General features: G+C 40.8%; 1 protein-coding gene across 1 annotated transcript; it reads right to left on the bottom strand.

Annotated features, from left to right (window-relative positions):
* Positions 1 to 1,737: 1,737 nt before the first annotated feature.
* On the bottom strand, positions 1,738 to 26,076 carry abcc2 (ATP binding cassette subfamily C member 2). The gene is made up of 32 exons (XM_084562166.1): positions 25,558 to 26,076; positions 22,085 to 22,261; positions 21,486 to 21,632; positions 21,251 to 21,391; positions 20,956 to 21,078; positions 20,743 to 20,798; positions 20,401 to 20,656; positions 20,075 to 20,259; positions 19,043 to 19,220; positions 16,582 to 16,836; positions 14,882 to 14,947; positions 14,513 to 14,650; positions 14,275 to 14,421; positions 14,097 to 14,181; positions 13,918 to 13,984; positions 13,698 to 13,824; positions 12,702 to 12,878; positions 11,915 to 12,082; positions 11,495 to 11,678; positions 11,041 to 11,176; positions 10,807 to 10,909; positions 10,483 to 10,702; positions 7,988 to 8,142; positions 7,209 to 7,364; positions 6,829 to 7,028; positions 6,568 to 6,694; positions 6,333 to 6,434; positions 5,898 to 6,041; positions 4,391 to 4,549; positions 4,137 to 4,303; positions 3,408 to 3,602; positions 1,738 to 2,344 (listed from the first exon to the last, which is right to left on the bottom strand). Exons 1-32 carry the CDS (start codon positions 25,600 to 25,602, stop codon positions 2,218 to 2,220), a joined length of 4,713 nt encoding a protein of 1,570 aa, XP_084418292.1. The 5' UTR covers positions 25,603 to 26,076; the 3' UTR covers positions 1,738 to 2,217.
* Positions 26,077 to 26,445: the final 369 nt, after the last annotated feature.

A 26,445-nucleotide genomic window follows, 5' to 3' on the forward strand; every position in this document is an offset into this window, starting at 1 on the left:
CGCCTTTTCAGATCTGCCCACAAATTTTCTATGGGATTGAGATCGGGGCTTTGTGATGGCCACTCCAAAACATTGATTTTTTTTGTCCTTAAGCCACTTTGTAACTACTTTGGCAGTATGCTTAGGGTCATTGTCCATTTGGAAGACCCATTGGCATCCAAGCTGTAACTTCCTGGCTGATGTCTTGAGATGTTGCTTCAATATTTCCACATAATGTTCTTTCCTCATGATGCCGTCTATTTTATGAAGTGCACCAGTTCCTCCTGCGGCAAAACAGCCCCACAACATGATGCTACCACCCCCATACTTCACAGTTGGGATGGTGTTCTCAGGCTTACAAGCTTCCCCCTTTTTCCTCCAAATGTAATGATGGTCATCATGGCCAAACAGTTCCACTTTAGTTTCATCAGATCACAGGACATGTCTCCAACAATTAAGGTCTTTGTCCCTGTGTGTATTTGCAAACTGTAATCTGGCTTTTTTATGTTGCTTTAGGAGTAATGGCTTCTTCCTCACTGAGTGGCCTTCCAGTCTAAGTCAGTACAGGACTCGTTTCACTGTGGATAATGACACTCTCTTACCAGCTTCAGCCATCATCTTGACAAGGTCTTTAGCTTTTGTTCTGGCGTTGATTTGCACGTTTCGGACCAAAACATGTTCATCTCTGGGACATAGAACCCGTCTCCTTCCTTAGCGGTATGATGGCTGGACATTCCCATGGTGTCTATACTTGCGTATAATTGTTTGAACAGATGAACGTGGCACCTTCAAGCATCTGGAAATTGTACCCAAGGATGAACCAGTCTTGTGGAGCTCCACAGTTCTCTTCCTGATATCTTGGCTTATTTGTTTTGATTTTCCCATGATGTCAAACAAGGAAGTGTGTGTTTGAGGTGTAGCCTTAAAATACATCCACAGGTGTGCCTCCAATTAACTCAAATGTTGTCTGTTAACCTATCAGAAGCTTCCAAAGCCATGACATCATCATCAGGGCATTCCTTCATTATTTAAAGACATAGTAATCTTTGTGTATGTAAACTTCTGACTTTTAAGAAAGTAATAAAAAAATTCTCTAAGAAATTCTCTCTCTCATTATTATGGCATTTAGCAAATAGAAATATTTTTAGTAACCCTAACTGACCTAAAACAGGTTTAGTCTGATTTAACTACAAACAGTGAGGAAAAAATGTTTGTGTGTCTTTTAACACAGTGTATGTAAACATCTGGTTTCAACTGTATATACACAAGGGTAAAGTCACTACACTCTGGTGATGCTGTGCGATTGCACATTCACCTGCAGACTTGCTCACCATGCAGTAATTGAAAGGTAAAACAGATGAGGTCAGTTCAGTACAGGCCAACAGATGTCAACCAGGGCATGCATCCAGGGCATGGATAGACCCATGCCGCATGTAGAGCCTGTTATGCATTACCTGGAGAATAACCTTAATCTGAACCATTGTGTCAGAGCATTACGCCAAATCTTCATCTTTCATTTCGCAGGGACCTGCTTTTTGCTCTCCAAATGGGAGGTGAATTTGACAGTGCGACTGTGTGAACAGATTTATGTCTAAAAAAATATGAGAACTAAAAGCATGGAAACACCAGTGTATGTTTAGAGTTAGAGATGCTTTCAGTGCCTCATATGAATGTACAATTTGTTGTTTAGCTGCATGGATACAGTAATCAGGCAAGTAGAGGAGATTTTATTTCTCAAAATAGCAAAGTAGTGTTTTTACACACTGATTTTTGTAAAGCTCAAAGAAAAAGGACAATGTAATCAGTGAGCTTTGGAGGCGCTGCTTGGTAGACTTTGTAACCTTTGCACTGAGTCAGGATAACTACTGACCTTGTTTCCGTGCTGCTTGTTGAAGCTTTATATTTATACAGACGCGTAAATAATACGTCTACAAATGTCAAACTGTTCCTTTAAAGAACAACCCAATCTAGTGATTGATATCACACAGAGTGTAAGCTTCTTTTCATTAAAACCAATAGAGCACTGTCTGAGAAAGAATATTTATTATTCATACACAAAAATCCTTCACATATAGGTTCCTTTATATTGTCTCCTATAAATACAATACATATTACAGTATTTCCTTATATCAAGGCCAAATATGGATTTAAAACTGAAACAATAATAGCAATTTACGGAATTAAATCATCCTAAAAAAAAAAGGGAGGGGAGTGGGGTGGGGTGGGGTGGAGGGATTACTAAAATATATCATGTTCTTGTGTTAATCCAGCATCCTTTGCCATGGCGTAGAAATGCCCTTGTTTTTCAAGCAGGTTGGCCGGAGAATCAAATTCCACAATTTTACCAGCGTGAAGCACCATTATCCTGTGGAGAAGCAGAGTAACAGTTACCCACTATGCAACTATACACGGCTGCAAGAGGAAGGAAGGATAAACTTTTTCTTAAATGTGAAGGAGATTGTGTGCATATTTGTGCTGACGATTTTTAACGTAACGTGAGTTCAGGATAGGGGCGCTGTGTGGGAGCGTATTCTGTCAAGGGCTCCCAATGTTAGCAGAAGAGTAAAAGGCTAACACGAATATAACTGATTTTCTATTTATTTATTTTTTTGTCAGAACAAGTGGGTATGAAAGGTTCCCCACAGTTTAAGGTCAGTTTTCATCTGCTGTTCATTTTTATAATGTGCTGCAGAGATAAGGGTTAAATATAAAATTCACATTTTAAAACAATCTATATAATACGACAAATAAATTCATACACACTGGCTCCTAGTATAAAGTACTTCTTGCCCTTCCAGGTGAAGTCCCTGGAGTCTTTGAAGCCTCACGGCTCTTTTCATGATTGATTCTATTCACAGATGTGTGTATGGCTGAGGCTCACTTAAGCCTCACAGCTGCGAGCATCAAGCTTCTCTTAGAACACGGGATGCTACTTAACTACTGGAGCACATGAAACCTGATACTGAACCCCAACAGCCTGTTGTTTGAAAAGAACAACACGATGCAGTTTCTTAATCAGACTGTTTCCTCAGTTTCTGAATGAACTTTTAAAGCAAAATCAAAGTCAGTGTAGTGTAGAGTGATACCCAATGCTCAGTTTATTGGAGTGACAGCTTCAGAGGTCGACCTTGGGTTTAGCTTTTGTTGAATATGTTTTGTCTAGTCTTGGTGGTGTGATAGCACAGATGGGGGGTAAGATGACGTTGTGAGCTTGTTTGCTGTTTACTATATTTTTGTTTACTATCTATTATACTATGCATGCAAGGCAAAAAAATAAGTTCCCTGTGCAGCCTCGGGCACCTGTGGATTTTTCTCCATATAGAAAAACAAAACAATGAGTGGAGACAGCAGGAAAATTGCCACTGACAGGAGTGAAACGACTGTTTAGACGCGTCATCAGTTTTGCATTTTAAGGAACCCTGACTCACCTGGAGCTGTCCATGATAGTGTTCAGGCGGTGGGCGATGGTCAGGACAGTGCAGTGTGAAAACTCTTTGCGGATGGTGTTTTGAATCAAGTCGTCTGTCTCCAGGTCAACAGCTGCCGTGGCCTCGTCCAGAATCAAGATGCGGGTCTTTCTCAGCAGCGCTCGAGCCAGACACAGCAGCTGCCTCTGCCCAACGCTGAGAAGAGAGTGACATGTGTTGATACCTCAGTAGAGTGTTTTTGGAGCAGAGCGAATGGAAAAAAAAAAATATTCAGCACTTAATAGTACTTGCTTAAAATACACAGAATGGTCTTGTGCTCATGCAGAAGATTTAGGACTTGCTGGTGCAAACAGCTGTGCTATGTGGGTGGTGTGCACTGACACTCGGCTAGGTTCAGGCAGTGCAAATCTGAGGATGCTCGAGATTCCAACCCTTGCAGGTACTAATTAGGCTTTGAAGTCTGTCTTAGTGTGAATGGATCAAGTGGAATTTGCACAGTTCGTTTGATGGAAACTTGACTGCTGAGCGGAAAACACTGTTTAGAAATCCTTATTCGGAGTCATTTATGGCTGATGTTTACAAGTTTCAGACTAACATTCACAGAAACTCACCAAATGCATTGATGAAGGTCTGTGCCATTTACCCGCATGTTGACTGCTTGTTTTCTATTTTTAGGGCATTAGGGCACTTTAAATTTAAGACTTTTAAATAATTATATTTATTGCCCACCTGAGATTTTCTCCTCCCTCTGCGACTTCATGTTGTAATCCTTCCTGCAGACCGGCTACAAAGTCCTTGAGATGGGAGAGCTCCAGTACTCTCCACATATCCTCGTCACTGAATTTGTCAAACGGATCCAGGTTCATCCTCAGTGTCCCAGAGAACAAAACTGGATCCTGTGCGCACAGAGTTGAGTAGGTCAGTGTACCAGAGTCTGTTACAGAACTAAAAGTGAATGTCTGCTAATATCTTCTGGTGCATACCTGTGGTATGATCGTGATCTTGTTTCTCAAGTCATGCAGGCCTATCGTGGCGATATCTACACCGTCAATGAGGATGTGACCTTCAGCGGCTTCAATAATTCGAAACAGGCAATTTGTGAGACTTGATTTCCCAGCTCCTGTGCGGCCCACTATGCCAATCTGAATGCGGTGAGAGAAAACACAAAGGATAAAGCTGAATGGCTGGCACATACTTTCAAAAAGTTTCACAAATTACACTCACCAATCGTCTGTTTATGGATACAAAAGGAGGGTTGTTATATTCCCAAAACACAAACTAAAGGAAAAATCTAATGCTTTTATACTCTGATTGCAGCCTATACTGTGTTGGTGAAAGCATATAAACCCAGCAGTGTTTGCATCGATATTATGTTTTACAGAAACAGCCACAGCTTTTCTATGGACTGTCTAGTATCTTACAGGGGCTATAATCAACTCTGCTTTACTGCAGAAGCTTCTGCAACATACTGAGCCTGTATAGCTTACATTTTCGTATGTTATTATCTTTGCAAGAGATAAGAGATAAAAAACAAGAGAAAAGAGATTCAAGATTCATCAAGAGAAAACAGAAAATCCAGGAGAAAAATAAATAGCTGACTTCCCTCAAGTACGCTGCAAAGGAAAGCAATTGAGAACCTGGTTAGATTAAACAAAATACCAGCACTGCAATCATCAAAGACAGCAAGTAAGAGAGGGCCCGAAGGAGAAATATTGATGCGTGTAATTTTCTTTTAGTTGGTTGGTTTCTGCATCATTAAGAGGCAAAGATATGGACTGCCTTGTTAAGTTTGTATTTGGACATCAGTGTTAAACAGTTCCAAATCGTTTCGCATCTTAGGTTGTCATGTTAACATGTTATGTACAACGCCTACATTTATTGTTATGAGGCTGAAACTAACAATTCTTGCGCTACAGTGACTGGTTTTGTTAGACCAACGGTTCAAAAACAACATATTAATATTAATATGAGAAGTAAAAACTGCAAAGTCCCACACGGGAGAATATGAAATTATTAAAGTTCATCTCCATTTACAAAAAAATGCTTTGTTTATTGGTAATTTATGTACCTGTATCTACCTTTACAACCATAAAATGCAATTATGATGTGTCTATGTGTCATGCATTTGGCCCCTGAGGACCATTTATGAAAACGAATCTGCTGGAAGCTGATTTGTGAAATCAAAACTAGTAGGAAGTATGGTGTGCCTATAGTTCACATTAATTACAAAAGGTCTTTTCTTTTTCTCTTACAGTCTCTTGAAACATATCTGATAATGAATCCATTATTAAAACAACAATTAATTCTCTTGCCATCAACCTTTTGATTAATAGACTAATCACTGAGGCTTTAAGGATATATGAGATATAATTAGTTACAACCCGGCACAATGCTGCTGATCTGGGTGGGTTTATCTATTCAGTGTAATTAATGTTTGCAGTTTAAGCTGTTTATACACACATGCACACACAGTCACACACACACACAGACCTTCTCCGTGCTCTCGATGTCACATGTGATTCCATGCAGCACCAGGTCCAAACCAGGTCTGTACCGCACTTTGTAGTTTTGAAACTGTAGCCTTCCTTCCTCTGGCCACTCCGCTGGGGGCCGAGTTTCAGTGACCCACTTTGCCTGGAGAAACAAAGACAAACGGTATAGATGCATTTAGAGGGTGTCCATTCCTTGTTTCAGTGGTGACACCAGTGAGGAGGATAAACGACATGAATTAAAGAAGCAAAAAATAAGGTAAAAAGTTGGGGTAACTCTTCTTATTCAACTTAGTGCCAAAAGTTGAATATATGAAAGCCATTAAATTAAGGAATCAAAGGAAAAATAATGTGCATCATTATTCACGAAAACAGCTGATGCAGTTGCCCAGGCACAAATACAGTCTTGTTCACAAAACAATGCTTTGCTAATTACCTCATTCTCAATTTTGGTGTATTCGCTCACTCTCTCCACGGCTACGATATTGGTCTCCAGCTCTGAGGTCATCCGCACCAGCCAGTTGAGGGTCTGGGTCACCTGCACCATTCAAGCCCAGACAAGAGAGAAGACGGTATTTACCACTTAAAGAGTCATCATAATCATTATATGTATTATTGACACCAACATTAATGTAATCATTGTCTGCAGTCTGTGTGTATTTGTAACTGACATTAAGGGCGTAGGATATCGACACGCCGACAAGGCCGCTGTCCAGAGTATCTCTTGATATGACAGCAAACAGAGCAGAAAAAAACACCACCAGGTTTCCGAGGAACTCCAGGCGGATGGCCAGCCATCTGTAGAGAAAACACAAACACGTACATAAATGGAAGAGCGCAATGTTTTATGATCACACTAGAAAACACATCAGGAGAATATCATGCTTGGATGCTTTGTGTTTTTGCGGTACACTTGGTGTTCAATATCTGACCTGTTCGACACTATCCATGGGTAGACGCTCTTGAGGTTTTCATCAATAGTTATTTCGTTGTGCTGAAGAAACCTGTCCTGATGGCCGTAGGCTCTTATCACTGACAGACCTGCCACCGTCTCACCAAAGTGAGAGTATATTGGCGAGCGAGACACTGAGTCCAGCCGACGCAGCTGTCTTGAAGTGGCCACGTAGAAGCGCTGTGTGTAGAGAGAGGGGCGAAAAAAGAAATCATTGAAAATCAACAGTGTAATATGGATTGGTTTTGCAAGTGGGACAAGTTTTTGTTCCACCTTTTATAATTCTGGTTTCAATAAACAAACCTCTTTTCCTTATTTTTTTCCCCCCTTCTTTATCCTCTGCTGTTTTGTTCAGCTTACCTGTACAAAGTAGTAGACCAGGCCCAGAGGGACGATGATGGCGGCAAAGATAGGAGTGGCGAGACAGATGACAAACAACGTTCCCAGTACGCCCAGCAGACATAGGACCCAGGAGCGGAAGGACTGAGGAATGGCTTCATCTACGGTAAAAATGTCCTTCGGGACCAGTGTTGGAAAGTTAGTCTTTATATAACGTACAACAGTAGCTTTCAGCGTTTTAAACGAAAAAGAAAAGAAAATGCACAGAGAAATTCTCGATTTTCTCATTAACACTTGTTGAAATGTCAGGTTTCGTGCAGGACAAGGAGATATAGAACTTGAGCACACCTGAGAGGACATTTGGAAATAAAGAGATCACACTAAGAATGGACATCGAGCTTTGATGGCTTCTTTAAAATTGCTCCATCTGTACAGGAGTCCTCAATTTCATCCCTGTCCATCAGGAGTGTCCTTGATAATAAATGCTACCGACAGAGTAGCGAAATTAGCTTTGCTCCCAGGAATAAGTGATGTAACTGGTTTTCATCCAGCTGAGATTATGCAGACTTGTTCAAGTTGATGTTTCAATTTCAAGAATATTCCAGAGATTTTTTTGAAGTGAAAACAATTACACCCTCTGCAGCAGACACACATTAAAATTCGATTTTGTTCAAATACGAACGCACTCTTGCTTGTTGTGTTGAGACTAAAACATCTAACCGTGGTATGTGCAAAAGCAGCAAAAACAAAAGAACACAAAATGAAAAAAGGAATACGACAAAGTGAACAATGAACCCTACCTTTGCAAAGCGGTTGACCACTCTTCCAGTCGGTGTGGTGTCAAAGAAAACCATGGGAACTCGCAGCAAGTTGTTCAGCAGTCGTGAGTGCATGATACGAGATGCAGCAATCGAAGCATTGGCCAGGATCAGAGTACCAAGGAACACAAAGAGGCCTGGGACAAAAAGAACCACATTTTTACAACATGGGACTACACCTACACAAACTGACATTCATTCTACCAAAACAAAAATGCTCTGAACCTACCGAGAATGTCAAACTGAGGCAAGATTGAATTTGCAGATACGCAAATTCTAAAAGGCTGTTCACCTGAAGTCAGATGAAAGGAAAACTATATTTGACCTACTTAACTTGATGCATCCATTAATGGTGGAAAACATTTTTATTAAACAAGAGCATGATGGTGGTAACAGTGTTGCCTTTTACACTGAAGAGCTTTTTCTTTTGCTCAAAGTATCTCTCAGATAATCATTAACAGTTGCTAAAATTGAACACTAATGCTCGGGCATGATGATGAAGCGATGTGCGCAGCATCCTGTCAGGTGTTTCATTCATGCTTCCTCAGAACTGAAATCCCAAGGAGGTAATTACCGCTTAAGTAAGAGCAATTCACCGAATAACCAGAGCTGCTCTTTTGAGATGAATTCAAGAACTAAAGACAAGTCTCTGCAACAAATGCTGTCTTATATTAACCCCTCACATGAGTAAAGCTTGGGTCCAACGTCAGCCTGTCTAACGGTATGAGTTACAAGTGTATGTACAGTGTAGTCTCCTAGGATGTACTCGGAAAATGAAAAGCGACAACAATATGAAAGGAATTAGCTCTGGAAGACAAGGTCTCTATATTTTCTCATGTCTAATTCGCATCCTGATTTTACCAAATGACATGAAAAGCCTACACTTTGGCATTACAATTGATCTTCCAATCACAACATAACTTAAGAAGCGGCGCTATTTCATCACAACGCCTGTCAGCACGGGCACTTTAATCAAAGCTTCAAAATGAAGCTAGACCCTTTGGGTAATCTGCACACGGGTGACAAGCCTCGAAAAATGACAGACGTAGCCTCCAACAGCGTGAGAGACTTTAGCTAACTTGACAGCGACGCTCACTTCCGACTCTCATTCTGATGTTCCCTGAGGTCCACTGCCATCACACATTCTTTTGTCATGTTCACTATTTAAAGAAATATATAATCATCTGCATGTCGAACAAGAGGCTCAGAGTTCGTTCTGTCTCAGTGGAAAATTATGTTTAAACGGTTTGAAAATGACTGCGGATTGCTACAAAGGTAGCAGTACCAAAGAAGATAATTAAGGCACCATTGTGAAAACATGAATAGATAAATTGTGGGAAAAGACAAATCTTTTTTCTTCTTTTTTTTGTTCTCAAAGTTTAAAGGAATAGTTCAACATTTTGGTAAACCCAGCATATTTACTTAATATCACTGTCAATAGCTGGCTCTTTAAAAGGATAGTTTAGTTCCTCTGAAGTGCTGACGAGGTTCTTATTCGGTGTGTCATCTACAGTGGATGGGGGTCGGCACACCCTGCGTTTAGAGAAGCACCACCAGCACTAAAGTCAAGAAATGAACTTCTGTGGGCGAGGTCAGCAGGAAAAAGTATTTTAAAGTATTTTTAAAGAAGGCCCACCTGAGAAAATCAATATCCATTTAAGTGCATGCTATAGTTACAAATAGTCACACAGCCTTTCCCAACAAGGAAACGAACCTTGCAGGACACTGGAGTTTCTGGTCTACCACAGCATAGATCGGTCTGTGTCATTGTTTGACTTTAGTGCGTTCAAAGGTTAGTTCAGTCCACTTTTTAGGTCGCTAATATATGTTTTCCTGCTGACCTTGTCTACGGCAGTACATTGATTGGCTTCAGTGTCGACACCACATGCAATCTCAGTTGTAAGAAACCCAAGTAAGTTTTGAGCTGAATTAGATTTGTGGCGGTGGGGACTGGTTCCATCCAAACTTCAAAAATAAGCCAAACATCACACGATTTGCTCACTAATTAACATCTAAATCTCGTTTTACCTGTACACAGACGGAACTGCATCAGTAACACACAGACATTGCAAAGCCGTTGCTGTTACTCTGTGAATGCCTCATGCCGGGCAAATACTCATGAGTGAGGCAATTAAACCGACATTTTATTCATAAAGTGTTACATTGCCAACTCAAAGACCCTTGTTATATGACTGTCTTGAGTTGTCAAGTAATGGCGAACACTAACAGGCCATGAACATTTACACATCCCACACATCCAGCAAGTATAACACAAACAAAATTTCCTAGGCAAACATCCAGAAATATTAAAGTAAGGCAACTGGACATGTATAGTTTCTCAAAGACGTTTTGCCACTCACCTGAGGAGGTCTCTTAGAACTGAAGAGGCTACTCAGATGAGTTTCTTCAAGAAACTCTATATGTCCACTTACCTCTCTTTAACCTTTTGGAGAGGTAAGAGAAGAGTGTTCAGTTACCTTGAATTATTCCAAACGCTCCAAACACTCCCACCCTGGTGTCCCTCTTCCAGTTGGGGTACGTCATATTGTAGTAATCCACTGCATCATTGGTCCAGTCACTCAACCACAGGTTTTGACCAATGAATGCAGCGTTCTGGATGAAGTACATCAGAAAGAACATGGCAACATATCCCCAGCCCATGGCTCGCATGTACTGGAGATACACTGAGAACTTCACCTGGAAATCAGAGAGAGAAAACACACTCAGGAAAAATTTTCTAATTTTATGTCACTTGTGCTGTTACAAAATACATTTAGGACAGGACAAATAATTTAAATTACCCGTCCTGTCTCCATAGTTTCCTTTTCTATTAGCCTCTGGCCTTTTTTTGTTTCATCAGAAAATCCAGGTTTTCGTAAAGAACTGTTTTTTCTTAGTCTGACACTATGAAAAAGGGAGACAAGAGATGAAAAAAATAGTATGTAAGTATGGTTAAAAATGAATCAATGTTCTTGCATCATGTGTTGGAAAAATTTTTTTTTGTTGTATGATATGCCACTTTAGCCCACTCGAACCTGGTGCTGCGCTGGCTGCGACGGATACTGTTTTCTCTCTTCAGAGTAGTAGAAACCGCGTCCTCCAACGGACAGTCGGGTTGAGCGTCCTCGCTTTCAGGGATGTGCTCTAAGTCTGCCGTATCCTGGCAACGATCTAAATTTACATTATACACGGTGTTTCGACATTAGATTGAAATGTTACTAAAGCATGGTTCGTGAGGTAGTTGTGTCAAGAATAATATATATAATATCAACACAAATCATTCATAAGATATTGATAAAGACCAGAAATATACAGAGTATATATATATATATATATATATATATATATATATATATATATATATGTATATATGTATATATACTATATATGTGTGTGTCATGACTGTACACTGCACCAGTTTAAGTTCTGCACCTAAAGAAGAGCAATTTAACTTATATTGCTAATCCAGGGAGAAAAAGGGTCAATTACCTGACTCTGAATGGTTCTGATTGCTTTGCTCTTTGGCATATATGTCTAGAAACTCTGCAAAAGCTCCTCTGCTGGCTCGAAGGCTGTTATAGGATCCAATCTCAGAAACTTGTCCATCAACCAAGACAACGATTTCATCTACGTAAGGCAGGAAGCCTACTCCATGAGTCACCAGGATACGAGTCTGCACAGACAAAGAGAGACAAGGGCTCAGCTGTGAAATCACAAATCATTTCTAGGAGTACTGCAGGCCGACCAGTGGGTCTATGAGATGATTTAAAATCCTGTTCTTACATATCTTGAAACACATTACTACTTTATCTCCCATCAATGCTACAAATACACCATCTTCAATTAGTTCACATTAATTAGTGAAATATTTAATGTGGACCGACATATTAGTGTAACCATAGCACAAACCTTGTCTTTGAGTATTCCGTTGGGTCCAATTACTTTTTCAAAGAGATGCTTCCCTACATGAGAGTCAACTGCAGACAAAGGATCATCTAATAGATAGATATCAGCATCACTGTATGCTGCTCTGGCCAGGCTCACTCGTTGCTTCTGACCCCCTGAGAGGTTGATACCCTGTGGAGTGAGAGAGAGTAGAGGAGCAGCACCATATAATCTTGTGTTTAAAAAAGCAAATAGACATTCTGTTATAGGTATGGATCAATAGCATGTTGTGTGTTTTATTTCATTTTTGAACAATCAGTGCAGTAATGCCTGGCAGCCCCTGTTATCCCACCAGCAGCAGCCTTACATTTTAATGCAACAATAATACTGCCTGGAGATAAACAGATGATGTTTTTTGTCTGCGATTCATTGGCAAGTGATTTGCGTCTTTGGAGAATAAGAAACTTAGGGTAATACACTAACTATGGAAAATATCCCTCGTATAAAATCACATCAAAGAAGCCAATTTATCCCTTTAAAGGACCAATGTGTAATATATATGTGCCATCTAGTGGTGAGATTGCAGACTGCAAACAACTAAATACCTGTCACTTCAACTCTCCCCTTCAAATAACCTACAGTGTGTGCAAAAAATGCTTTACAAAATACTAAAACAAACAGCACAACAAAACTGATGCCCTCTTTAGAACCAGCATTTGGCTCAAATGATCTGGGCTATAACAGAAAGACAACAGTGTCACAAAGTGGACTCTATATAGATATAAAGGACTCAATTTAAAGTAACACTTACTTTCTCTCCAATCTCAGTTTGGTCTCCCCCGGGGAGCAGCTCCAGGTCAGGGGCAAGCGCACAGGCCTCAACTACTTCTTGAAATTTCTTTTCCTCATGAGGAACGCCAAACAAGATATTATCCCTCAAAGTGGCATTTTGGATCCAGGCTTGCTGTGGCACAAATGCAAGAGAACCCTAGACAGAAACACAGTGAAAGTCATATGAAGTGCTGCATCTAAGCTCAGCTCGTCCAGCCCCTGTCATAGAAAAGGATGTACATGATTTTCACTCAAACCAAACATTACACAGGCTAAGAGAATAAAAGACGCAAGGTTGGAAAGCCGTACTAAACTGCATTATTCAGGAAACGGGTCATAATGGTGCTGCAGCCTTCACTCTTCTTGTTATTCTCTGATCCATATGGTTTGACCTGTCTTAGAATAGGTGGTGTAAATGTTTTTAGTTGACTTCTATGAAGGACAAATTTGTCTTTCTTTTGCAATGCCGTAAACTGCCAAGTGAAAGCTGCATGTCTAGACTTCATGGCACAAGAAAAGAAAGACAATAAATATATATGAATGAAATATGGCTTCATTCAAGTCCAATGATGTTCTCTTCAGTCCACATTTTGAAAGTGGTCCCAGAAATATGGTTTCTCAGTAAGCTGTAACTTTATTTGCTCATGAAGAAATCTTGGTGCACTGTGCCACTACAGTGACATAGTGGGTCATTGGGGTTCATGTTTTTCTAGTGTTTGTTTCCTCTTTATAAGCCTCTTTTTTATTTTATTTCTTTTGATCATCTTGTTTTTTGTCACTGGTTAAATACAGTGGCTTCAATCACCTTGTGTGCACTAGAAAGAATGAGCTATTCAGTAAACACCTCCAGAGCAACCGCCTTCTTGCACTCTAACCTTTTAATTTGGAATTTAAAAGGAACTCTTGTGCATATTACATACTCCTTTCTAAACCCAATGTTACTGTTAAAGATATACAGATAGAAATAAGGTGTCACCAGAATGTTGACAAATCCTTTGGTGCTGTACATCTCTCCCAGGATGGCTGACATGAGAGAGGACTTCCCTGAGCCAACAGCTCCCACTACTGCCACTAACCGACCAGGCTTAATGTCCAAGGACACACTGGGAAACACACAGAGTACACATGAGGCCAATGCTGCAAAATACAGTAAGAACAGATACAGGTTTTGCAACCACATGTTGTAACAGACATACTTTTTCAGCAGAGGCTCAGAATCTCTCTCCCAAGCAAAGGATCCATCACGTATGCTGACAACAGAGCCTAAAAGATAAAAATAGATGGTCATAGAGAAATGTAATACTGTACATGCACCATTGAACTGGTGCAGCAGGTTTATCAGAGGAAGTAGTGTAAATACAAATGGTGAACTTACTGAAACTGGGGTCGTGGCGCACAATGTCGCTGTCAAGGTCTTCCCCTGACAGAAACTTCTCCAGGCGCTTCTTAGACACCGACGTCTGAGAAGTGTCAGAGAAGTGGTTAACTGACTTTCTATTACACACAGGTTTGGTATGCGTGCATGACTCGTGTGTTTATTGTTGTTTCCTTACTTGCACCATGGCGGCGATGAGCATGGGCAGCATGGCCAGGGGAAATCGGAGGATGTTGAAGAGAGAGATGGAAGTGAAAGCTTTCTCGGCAGTTAACACGTTCTCAGAGCTCACACTTACAAACACTGCAAAAGTGGCCAGCGAAACCTGCAGAAAAAAACAACAGTGTGAGGAAAAAAAAGACCACCTTTGGCCATCCACTTCTTGTCTCTTGGTGAAACTCACACACAGGACTCACCACAGCTGGGGCGCAGCTGAAGATGAAGGTGGAGACAGACGACAGGTAGGCAAACTTCTTCATGACCTTCAGTTCTTGCCCCCTAATGCCCTCCACCTGCGACTGGAAGGATGGCTCCCATGCATAAAGCTTCAGAATCTGGCGGGAGATGAAAGGCAAAGAGGGAGGTGTAGAGGGTATTGTGGAGCACATGGAAAAGGAAAGGGTGGGGGAACAGTGAACTTAATGTGGTCAACAAGAAAACCGCAGGTGGCTGTTATAGTTTAAATGACCGTAGGCTAATATTTCAGCTTCTTCCTGCAGTATGAAAGACTTCCTTGTGAGGAAGGCCTCTTTAAATTCCATGTTCAAAGGAATAAGGGCACTCACCTTGATGCCATTGAGTATTTCATTCATGATTTTCAGTCTCTTGTCTTTGAACTTCATGTTCTCTATCTGAAAATGGATTGTAAGTTAGCAAGGACATGTACTTTATAATTAACCTCATGTTAAAATAGACAAGACAGAAAAATAACAAAGACATCTGGTGCTTTAAAGCAGACAGGATGAGAGGTTAATTGCAGCACAACAATTTCAAATAAACCACTCTGAAAGCCTGTTTCTTTGAAAATGCCTTTAACATAACACAGAAACTTGAAAATATAAAAGTCGGGCTGCCTCTCGAACTTTATGTTCATCTGATGAAAAGGAAGTCTTGAGATAAATACTTGGCTCTTTTGGCCCTCATTCATTTATGCAGCCGAGGGAGAATCTTGTTACTGAAGTTTTAGGCAGAATGCACTGTGGGATCATGCATTATTATTAATATGGAGGACAGTAAAAGGGTTAGGCTCAGTGAGCATTCTCTGTACTGACTAGGGCATCCCTTTGCTATGAAAGCAGCATGAATTCTTCCATACTGACACGACTGCAGACATATTCACACAGCTACATCAGATTTGTCAGCCTGTTCCAAATCTCCTCTTCTACCATAGCCCAAAGGTGGTCTGGCGGATTCTAGTGCCACTGAAGTTCACTAGATAACAAGGCAGCCCATCTGCATGCCTAAACACAAACTTAGACAAAGCAACATTTATCCAGCCTTCAAATATCGAGTTTTTGAGAGTTTGTTCACAATGAAGTGTCAGAAGCTAAGGTTTTCTGCGGTTCTGCAGCCCTTCCTTCCACCTCAAGGTTACACCTGTCGTGCATTTTGTGATTCTGCTCACCATAAGTGTAAAGAGTGGTTTTCCGTAGCCTTCATGTGAGCTCTAAGTGGGTTTGCCATTGTCCTTTGACCTTTCTCATCAACAGTGCGTGTTTGTCCATGGATCTGCTCCTCACTGGATGTATTTTGTTTTTCTGCACCATGCTAAGTAAACCCAAGTGACTATTGGGACGTTCATTGCATTTCATTCATAATCATCCCATCTCACTGAGATGACATCCCATATGAACGTGCATTATCGACACTAGCACACCAGCATATATGTAGTATATGCATTGCAATGAATAAGCAGGTGTGCAAGTGTTTCTAATAATAAAGTGCTCAGCGTATGAGAAAACTGCACAAACATCATTTTGCATTTCCATTAAATATTTAGTTAATACTAAATACTATATTTACATATTGGGCCAGATATTGTGATAAAAACTGCAGAACGCCAGCTACAAAAAAACATTGCTTAATGAAGCATGCCTGCTTATTTTCTTTTGTGTTGGCTTTCTTAGGAAAAAATAAAACTCGTGTTTTTCTTTCATTTCGCTTCTTGCACTTCTGTTTGCACAAGGTAATAACAGCCTGCTTCCACATGAACAAAATTGTTGTAAGTGTAAATAGGGTGTGAGTTTATTTCCCAGATAGCACTTCTGTTAAACTGCGAAAGTGCGCAGCCACTGGAGTAAATGTGGAGATGAGCATCGGAGACTGGCAAGTTTTGAACTTTAAATTATGTTCAATGCAATCCTGGGAAATGGTTATAATGCAGGGTCAAGTAAAAATGGTGGAATAAATAAAAAGACTTACTGGAAACAATATGTACAAACTGTGTAACAACAAGGCTGTATGTGTATTCTGAATGTGTCCGTACCTGGATATTTCTGGCCTTGGTGGCTAAAAGTCCATTGATGGGCACCATTAGCACCATGACTGCGAGCCCTGCCAACACAGAAGGTCCTAACTCCACCCACAGGAAAACAATGGCTATGATGATCTGCAGCGGGCAGGACCACACCAGGTGGATGAAGTTGGTCACTTCGTTGAAGCGCTGGGCATCTGCTGACATCAGGTTTACCGTTTCCCCTACCGTTGACTCTTTACGACTATCATTAGACACCACTAATGCCTTGGAAAAGAAGGCACCATGGAGAGAGAGAGAAGGAAAGTGTGTAAGAGGAGGGCAATTTTGTTGGTGTTGCAATTACTTCAACAAGAAATGAAGCTGACTATTTTTTTTTCATGTTCTTGTTAGTGAACAAAGCAGATAGGGCCTCTTGGAGGAACAGCAAATCTGGCAGATTCAAGAGATTCATGGCAAAGTTATCACTGTGAACAGCTCATAAATTCGCTATTGCAATATATTAAAGAAACGAAAGTCCAGAGACCAAGCAGATGTTCTTTCTTTAAGTCACAATATGTGGCAAGCATCCAATGTGTTGATGAAGGTGATTTTTCACTCAAAGTAACAAGAGTCTTGAGTGGATATTAAAAAAATACAAGTGATTATCAACAGCAGGTAAAACATCACAATTTTTCGCAGTAATTATATTTCTAAAGGTGCTATTGACATGAAATGTTCACCAGTTGTCGGTAATAACCCAAGTAATCAACACATGCAAAGAAATCAATACATAGATGTGTAAATTAAGTAATAAAATGAAATTACACAGGAAAAGAGTGAAGTGGACCGAACACACTCACTGAAATGTATTTAATACTTTTGTACAAATGCCTTTGCTGTTAATGACAGCTTCAAGACACCTCCTATAAGTAGAAACTCTGATCTTCAGTTCTTTGCATAGATTTACTATTGGATTCAAGTCAGATGATTGGCTGGGCCATCCTAGCAGCGTTATTTTCTTTCCTCCCGAACCAACTGAGAGTTTCCTTGGTCGTATGTTTGGGATCATTGTCTTGCCGAAATGTCCACCCTCACCTCGTCTTCATCATCCTGGTAGATGCAGGCAGATTTTTAGCAAGTGTGTCTCGCTACATTTTTCTCATCTGACAAGGCTATATTCTCCCAGTATTTCACAGGCTTATCTAAATGTTGCGTGGCAAATTTTAAATGAGCTTCAACCTGCTTTTTCTTCAGCAATGGAATCTTGTGTGGTGAGCGCGCATACAGGCCACGATGGCTGAGTGCATTACTTATTGTTTTCTTTGAAACAATTGTACCTGCTAATTCCAAGTCTTTCTTAAACTCTCCACAAGTGGTCCTTGGCTCTTGGACAACTCTTCTGATAATTATTTTCACTCCTCTGTGAGAAATGTTGTGAGGGGCACCTGGGTCATGGCCCAGTTTATGGTGAAAATATGTCCTTTCCACTTACGGATTATGGCCCAGCCAGAGCTCACTGGTACATTGAGATGCTTAGAAATGCTTCTGTAACCAATGCCATTGGTATGTGCAATAATGAGATTGCGAAGGTCTTGAGGGAACTCTTTGCTTTAACCCATCATGAGATGTCTCTTGTGTGACAACCTGGTAATGAGACACCTTTTTATAGGCCATCGGTTGGGACTGAACCAGCTGATATTAATTTGCACTGACAATAGGCAGGACTGCTTTCTAATTACTGATAGATTTCAGCTGCTGTCTTGGCTTGCCATACCTTTTTGCACCGCCCTTTCTTCTTCTTAATATTTTTTCCTTGTGTCATTTCACATTATTACACATAACTTAATTTATGGACATCTACACTGATCAGGCATTATGACCACTAACGGTAGAAGCAAATAACATTGACCATCTTGTGACAATTCAGTGTTCTTCTGGGAAACTTTTGGACCGGGCATTCATGTGGATGTTACTTAGACATGTAGCACCCACCTAGAACGGACCAGGCACCCCCACCCCATAGCAATGACACTCCTTGATGGCAGCAGCCATCCCCAGCAGGATGCAGCCTGACACAGGTACATACATAAAAATGGTTTAGGAACAGCTAAACTAAAACATGAAAAACAGCACAAGGTGTTGACCTGGTCTCCAAATTCACTAGATTCCAAACTGATCACGTATCTGATCACTCACAGAAGACTTACACAATATTAGGATGGTGGTCATAATGTTAAGCCTGATCAGTGTATGATTTGCATTTCTTTGCATGCGTGGATTACAGGGGCTGTTACCAACATCTGGTGAAAATTTCATGTCAATAGCACCTTTAGAAATATATTTGCAGAGAAAGATGGTGACGTTTTCAACACTTATTTTTCTTCCAGTATGTTACAGTAGTAAAATAGTCATGTAGAACTCATCATGACGTTCAGTTTTATAATGCCTAAGGTTAAAAAAAATATATCTCTGTGGTCGCTCCTGTGTTTACCTTTTTGTACACAGCTGCCATGAGTGCAGTACGGACCTTCATCCCCAGCACAAAACAGCGCTGGAAGTACTGCTGCAGGAGCAGAGACTGTAGAACAGCCACCAATAGCAACAGCACTGCATATAAATAGCCTTCCCAGACATATCTGGATTTGTCCTGAGTGAAGGCGATCATCAGCCTAGAAAAAGTACAAGATTGAGATTGAGATTGAGAATCTCAATACACGCCTCTACAGTCCCAACATTTAAACGTAACCTTAATGACTTATCATCCCTATTTTGTACCTTCCCCTTCCACCATTTCGCCTGTCATTCTGAGCTCTGGTGTTATCAGTTGATGTGTAAACTATTCAATGGGTAGTAAATAGTTAAGCTACAGAGTCTCAGGATTCACAAGCTCAGAGCATGTTGTTTTAAAAGCACTTAAGGGGATTTAAATAATCGCAGTCTGATTATAAATTTTGAAGAATACTGCTCACTATGGGGGAGGGGTGAAATGCTTTTTGGCTCAAAAGGAAACTGAGGTGTTATCAGACCTCTCCAGATTTCCTTGTAACTCTACTTGAGACGCGGCTTGAGGCTACATCATTAACCACTAGCCGCCCAACAAAACTATCTGGGTGATGTGGAGCATGTCAGGTAAACATCGTAGATAAATCTTGTTCTCCAAAGTGGAGATCAAACAGCTTGCTCAGTCCTCATCTCCGTTTCATATATGGCCTGCTCCGCTCTTCCCGTGGTTCAGCCTTGTCTGATTTCGTGACTCATTGTTAATGATTGCAGTCTGTGCTGACTGAGCAAAGGCACAAACAGCAGTAACTGATAAACAAACTGTTTGTTGAGGGTAATGCACATTGAGTTAACAATTCCGGGGGTTTGACTATTTTCATTTCTGAAATAAATGTAAATTATCTTTCAAACACAATCACTAAAAAAAAAAAATGGAAACACTCATCAATTTGCATAAATATAACTGCTTACAATACAGCAAAAAAAAAAAGGGGCAGGGGGTCTAATTTAAAATGTGACTCACTTAAGAAGCTGAGGGCTGACAAAGGTCAGTAGGTCCTGGACAAGTTTGAAGAAAGCAGATTCAATCAGAACCCATCTGAAGGTCTTGTAAATGGTGGGAATCAGCCATGAGCTGGGATGGTCCACTTCATCCTTCTTTTTGTCCTTTTTTTTCTTCTTTTTCTTCTTGTTTTCCCCCTGTTCCTCCTAAAAAGCAGAGCACAGTTTTTAAGGTGATGGGCACTGTTCAACAAGAATCAGACGTGCTACTAAATAAAAAATCCATTTGGATTGCTGGAAAATGCACTTTGTACTGTGTAATAAGTGTTATTCTTTGCGTGGTCTTACCATCATGAGAACATCCTGACTCACACCTTTCCCCAAACCATTTGAGAGGCCATTTTGAGAGGCTTCTTTCTGGGCTTTGTCATTTTTTTTAAGCAATTTCTTCTTGGACTTAATTTGGTACCGGTCACGAGCTGCGGACAACTCAGACGCCATGAAGTGCTGGAAATGCTTGTTGATGTAAGCTGTTTTTTCAGACTCGTTCAGCTCCCACATGTCCTCCTGAACCAGGGGCTGTTTATAGCCTTTCACCACCATACTGGGAAAAACAAGAAGAACTTGAAAGCCACTGTGCATGCAGGCAAGTGATTGCTATCATTTTAACAGCAGCAACGTTCAGTTCACCTGTTAAGCCAGTTGAAGGTGATTCTGCTCAAAAATGGTGCACCCGCTTCAGGATTCTATGAATAAAACAATGAAATTGAACAAATAGCCGGTGTTTATAACAGATGGAGGTGATGAATGTGTGATTGTTTGTCTATAGTTATGAGTTTCACAGTATAACAAGAAAACAAAAAGAACTAAATAACACATTTCAGCTGCTTTTACAGTAAGTACCTTTTTTACATGTTCCTTATCTTCTGGAGGGATATCAGCCACAGCAGCGAGAATAAGTGCAATCACTTGTAGAACAAAGCAAATGTAGAAAAGGCAGAAACGAGGGACATCTCTGACCTCTCCCTGGCAATCAAAGACAAGTATAAGTAAGATGCTGAACAGTGATGGAGATGCAAGTGCAAATGGTGTTTGCTGCAAAGCACTGAGAGCTAAAATGCATTGTAATAACTGCATTAGCCCTGAATGGCTACCTTAATTCCTTTTACCCAACATTATCAAATGTCTTTGCTCGTACCAGCTTGAGTGCCTGTCTGATGAGGGTCTGGAAAGGGAAAATGTTGCATACAACAAGGAGAAGCCAGAAGAGGAAAAGAGTGGCAGAGTCTACGGCCCCTCGTCTCCGCCTCACGCCTTCCTGGCACAACAGCAGAAGGATCTAACAAAGGGGAAATGTCAGGAAACGTGTTATCTTTCCGTCTTATGCACTAAAGCAAATATACAATTAGAAAACCCTGCTTGACTGGACTCACCCATGTGACAGCGTAAAGGACAGGGTTTGCGTAGTATACCCCAGCGTTTTTCACCATTGATGGTGGATCTTCACTTGGACCATAATCCTCCCCTAATGTGACTGCCAGGCCTGCTATGGAGGCCAGGAGCAACAGAGACACTACAAGCTGAAAGACAAATTGGCAAGTAAATCACATTAAGGCCACACTCTGTGCAAAAACTCACTGCACTGCAGACAAAGCTAGATGTTTGGGCTTCGCCGTGCAGAATGGAAAACTATATGTGTAAGAGTTTATCATTTGAGATGGCTGAAAAGAAAAGTTCATGGTTGACAGGAGACCTTTAAACCCTGATGGATGTGTAGGAGAAATCTTGCGTCTAATAGCCAAATATTTTGAAGCAAAAACATTTCATACTCATTCTAGATTTTTTTTATTGAGGCTGATAAAATAAGAACTTTTATTATTAAAAAAAACAAAAACAATTGTTTCAAGCAGAGTATTTTTGTGTATCTAAATGTTTTATGTATCTGAGGCATGCATCAAGCTGTCTCAATGTGACAAGATGTCAAGATCATGATTGGAAAAGTGTGTTTATTTAATTTTGCTGTATGCATTACCTGTTTGCAGAGATAGAGCTTGGACAGGTGTTTTGTGTTTGCTTGTCTCCTCCGGCACAGAGACATCAGGTGGTGAGGGGCACAGAGCCACAGGAACCCCAACGGGATCCAAACCAGAACCGTCTGCTCCACACATACTGGGAGGTCTGGGTCATCTCTAGCCAGATATGAGGCGTTCTGAAGTGCACATACAAACACATGTACAGTACATATAAAAAATTCATACTGCCCTCCTAATTTAAGTGAGAAATACAAATGCACACACACTCCCACCCACTTCCCTGCTTAAGAAAACACTATATTAAACCGCAGGGACAGCTTCCACCTCTGTTCACAAACGTAATCAATGCTGACTCACACATGGTTAAATCCTAAGTTCCTGCTCACCTATCTGTATGCAGCAGTATGTGTTTTGTGTATTTCTAGAGAAGAGGAAAGTATTCAAACCAATAGTCCAACATGTCCTGCCTTACCAGCAGACTCGCATTGAGAAAGTTTGGAGGACTCCTGTGCAGCATAAGGGACAGATCTCAAACATCTCTGTCTAATCACTTCCCTTCAAAACATATCATATCTGATGCAGCCTGGGATTGTGCTCAGACTAGAGTCAATGGAACGTTCTCCTGTGCCCGTGTCAGTCTGATACATTTCAAAGTCTTTCACAGAATCTACTACACAAAATCCAAACTATCCAATATTTACCCTGACAATGATGACTGTGCGTGTGCTGTAAATCTATTTCAGCAGATATGGCCCACGCGTTTTGGACTGGTCCTAAGGTAAGGGATTTTTGGTTTGCAAAACTCCAAATGACATGGCCATCTTTAGAGAGTTAGTTAATGAGATCACAGTGGCCACTAACAAGAAAAATGCTTTTGCTTTTGCCTCCCTTTCAGCCCATAGAAGAATAGTTTTAAAGCGGAAATCTCCTGACACACCAAAAGTTTCTGTGTGGCTCAGTGACCTGATGCTGTTCCTGAAATTACAGAAAATTAAATACTTCACCAGAGGATCAATTAAAATATTCCACGAAATATGGGACGCGCTGATTTCTTATTTTGACAGGCTCAACACCCTCCCATAGGACCACAGGGCCCTGACGGTTTTATCAAACCTGTGTAACAGCTGACGTGTGCTTTAAGTAGAATGTGAAGTGCTCCTTCCCCTCCTTCTTTCTTTCCTACTCTAATTATTTCTTTTTCGTTGTTGTGTTTGTTTATTTGGCAGTATGTGGGTGTTATGGGTGGGAGAGATTTGACTGATACAAAAAACAAAACTATTCAAGACATTGTGCTTAAATACAACCTGTAATGATCTACCTTTCTTGAATAAAAAATAATAAGGAAAGAAAATAAAAGAGAAAAGGAAAGTGATGGACAAACAGGTAGTAACAGACTGACAGGAGTGCGGAGTGGAAGGAGCTGAACACTGACGACCTTGATGTGACATAAGAACAACAGACCTTGACACAGAGTCCTTACAGCTGGGTGCATGTGTCCTTGTACAGCTATCTTTCTGAGGACCAGCGTTAGTTTTACACCACCAGAGTAAGGACATTGGTGCAAAGTGAGGACATTTTGGTCTGTCCTTACTTCTTTACAAGGCTGTTTAAGGGGTTAAGACTCGTTTTAGGGTAAAGGTTACACATAGGTTATGGTTCAGATTAGGGGCTTGGGAATGCATTATGTCGATGAATGTCCTCACAAAGGTAGCCGGTTTAGAACATGTGTGTAGGTGTGTGTTCTTGTACAGCTATCTTACTGGGGACCAGTTTCAGTTTTACACCTTTGGAGTAAGGACATTGGTGTAAAGTGAAGGTGCGTGTGTGTTTACATTCTCTAGATTACATGATAAGGTGTTATTATTGTGAATGTTATGTAATTATGTTAATGCTTTATGAGCTAAGTAGATTCTTTGATACATTTCTACTAATTCAATTAAGCATCCAGTTTTGTGAAGAAAGTATTAACAGTTTAACCTGTAAACTGTCAAAATAAATAAAAGGTAAATAAATAAGTAAAGCATAAAATCCCAGAGGCATTTATCTTAACATGTTATATAGCCTTGTCACGGTACGGGCGTCACGGTTCCGTGCAAGCACTCATACGGCGAATACATCTGAGTGAGCAGCCTATTAAAAAAAAGAAAAAGTCAAGTCCTCACTTTAGTTCAGGTGGTGGTAATGAGCCTAAAAGCTGCCAGCAAACGTCATTGGCCTACAGAAGAAGAAAAGTGAACACTTTGGTTTCCCGGTGCAACAAGGTCCGCCACTCGCATCCCATTGAGTGGTGGGCCAGACAAAGACTGTCGGCCGACGATGTTTCACGGAGGTGCGGTACGTCGCTGGAAACACGTCAAACATGCTAACGCACTTAAGACACACTCATTATTTATTTTGTAATATTTTCAAGAGATTTTCAGTTTTGCTACTATTTGAAATATATGTTTGACTTGTTTGACAATATTGCTAATGTGAGAGTATGTTCACGGTTTACATTTTACTGTGTAATACAACATTGAAAATGTTAGTTTCTTATAATGACGGTACCAAAGTTTATCCCTACAAGAAATTGTGCTTTTTCTTTTGAACAAAATTAATGAATGGTATGAGAACCCTCCAAATGCATTTGTGACTTATGTGTACTGTTACACCCCTAATGTTACACTGTATTATGAAAAAAAGGCAGCATATCCTCTCAACTGAGAGGTTGACACCAGCCAGTTTGCAACTAATAACTGAAACACGGTGGGAGGAAGCCGGAGTACCCAGAGAGAACCCACGCAGACACAGGGAGAACATGCAAACTCCACACGGGACCTTCTCGCTGTGAGGCATCAGTGCTAACCACCTCACCACTGTGCCGCCCTCAAAATTGTTATTTTTAAATTCATTCACCGATTATTCCAGGACTTAAAAAAATGCCTGCAATTGACTAGAAAAATAGCTAAACCATAAATTAACAGCCTCCTGGTGTTTTTCTTTTAGCGAGTTATAAGCATGTTGATTAAAGCTCATAAACATGTGAAGAGGTTGTTGGATGCGCTGAGTCATTGGCGCTCTGTCACATGCTCACTGTGTACAGGGGTGAAAACATAAACTGCCTCAATTATAAAACAAAATCAAAACAAATTATTGGTTGAACTTTTTCATCACAAATTATTTTTTTAGTTGCATTCCTCATAAATAACCTTCAGAGTTAAAACATATTGAAGGAATGGGCACAATAACGCCAAAAAGCTGAACACAATCAACCGTATTATGTTCGCTGTCCTTGAATCAGTTTTAAGTTAATTGCAAACTTAGCAAAGGGTTGTATCGACCCTTCTCACGTTTAAGAATTCACTGTGTAGATTACTGGTGTAGGATCAAAAGTTACATTGTTTTTCATCTTCAGAGCCTAAAAACATTGGAGGCTACAGTGAGGCCATTTCCCCACAATCCGTCTTTGTCTACTAATTTGTGCTCAACTCACCCAGAAGACGGACCCACAATACTCATCCAGAGCTGCGGCACACATGGTGGCCTCAGTCGCCCTCAGTTAACTAGACAGCCAGACGCCTCTCGTCCTCTTCTCCGCCACTGCCGAGCTCGACTCAGACCCAGCTACTCTCTCCTCTGTCCACCCACACTCCAGAGACAATTGGAGGATATGACTGTGAGGGACTTTGATCCATGTGTCTTTTATGCTGAAAGAAGAACGTGCCCCCTCCCTGCGCAGAGAAAAGGCATCAGTATGCCAAAGATGTAGCGGATTAAAGTAGAGTAAAGGAGAGGCAATGCGCCACTTGAGCCTTGATTTTCTGTCGTTTCAGGCGGATGGTCTCAGGGTCTGTCTTCTAGTACTCCTCGTTCAATGGTCTGACATAAAGCACATGTGCAGTCCTGCTGTTGGGTAGTTGAGAAAACCCAATAGATGTAGTGAAAATCATTGACTAAATCCTGCTTTGCAGCAGCCCACCGACACTCCTCTGCGTGTCTAAAGTTCACCATTTCATACAGATGAAAGAAAAAGAGAGACAAGAGGATTTGCGTAACTATTACTCTGCAGTTTTCCACTGTGTTGGGGGACAGCCCACCAAAAGAGGGGATGTGTTTAAGGAAGAGGGGGGAGTGGTCTCATTAGACCCCTTTTCCTGTTGTGTTTCCCTTTCTTCTCTGCATGCTCTCACTCGCTCTGGAATGAGACCCGTTTACTGGGAGTCGAATCTATCAGATTTAGCACTTAACCTGATTACTTTCATGCAGTATTTTAATGCAGAAACTGAAGGGCAAAGCTTCTGAAGACTTGCTCATAACTGAGGCAAATGGTAAAAAGTAACATTTAGTGGTGGGAATAATACAGGGGAAGGGCGGATGGTGG

The sequence above is a fragment of the Chelon labrosus genome (assembly GCF_963514085.1).
Source record: "Chelon labrosus genome assembly, chromosome: 15".
NCBI classification, from domain to species: Eukaryota; Metazoa; Chordata; class Actinopteri; order Mugiliformes; family Mugilidae; genus Chelon; species Chelon labrosus.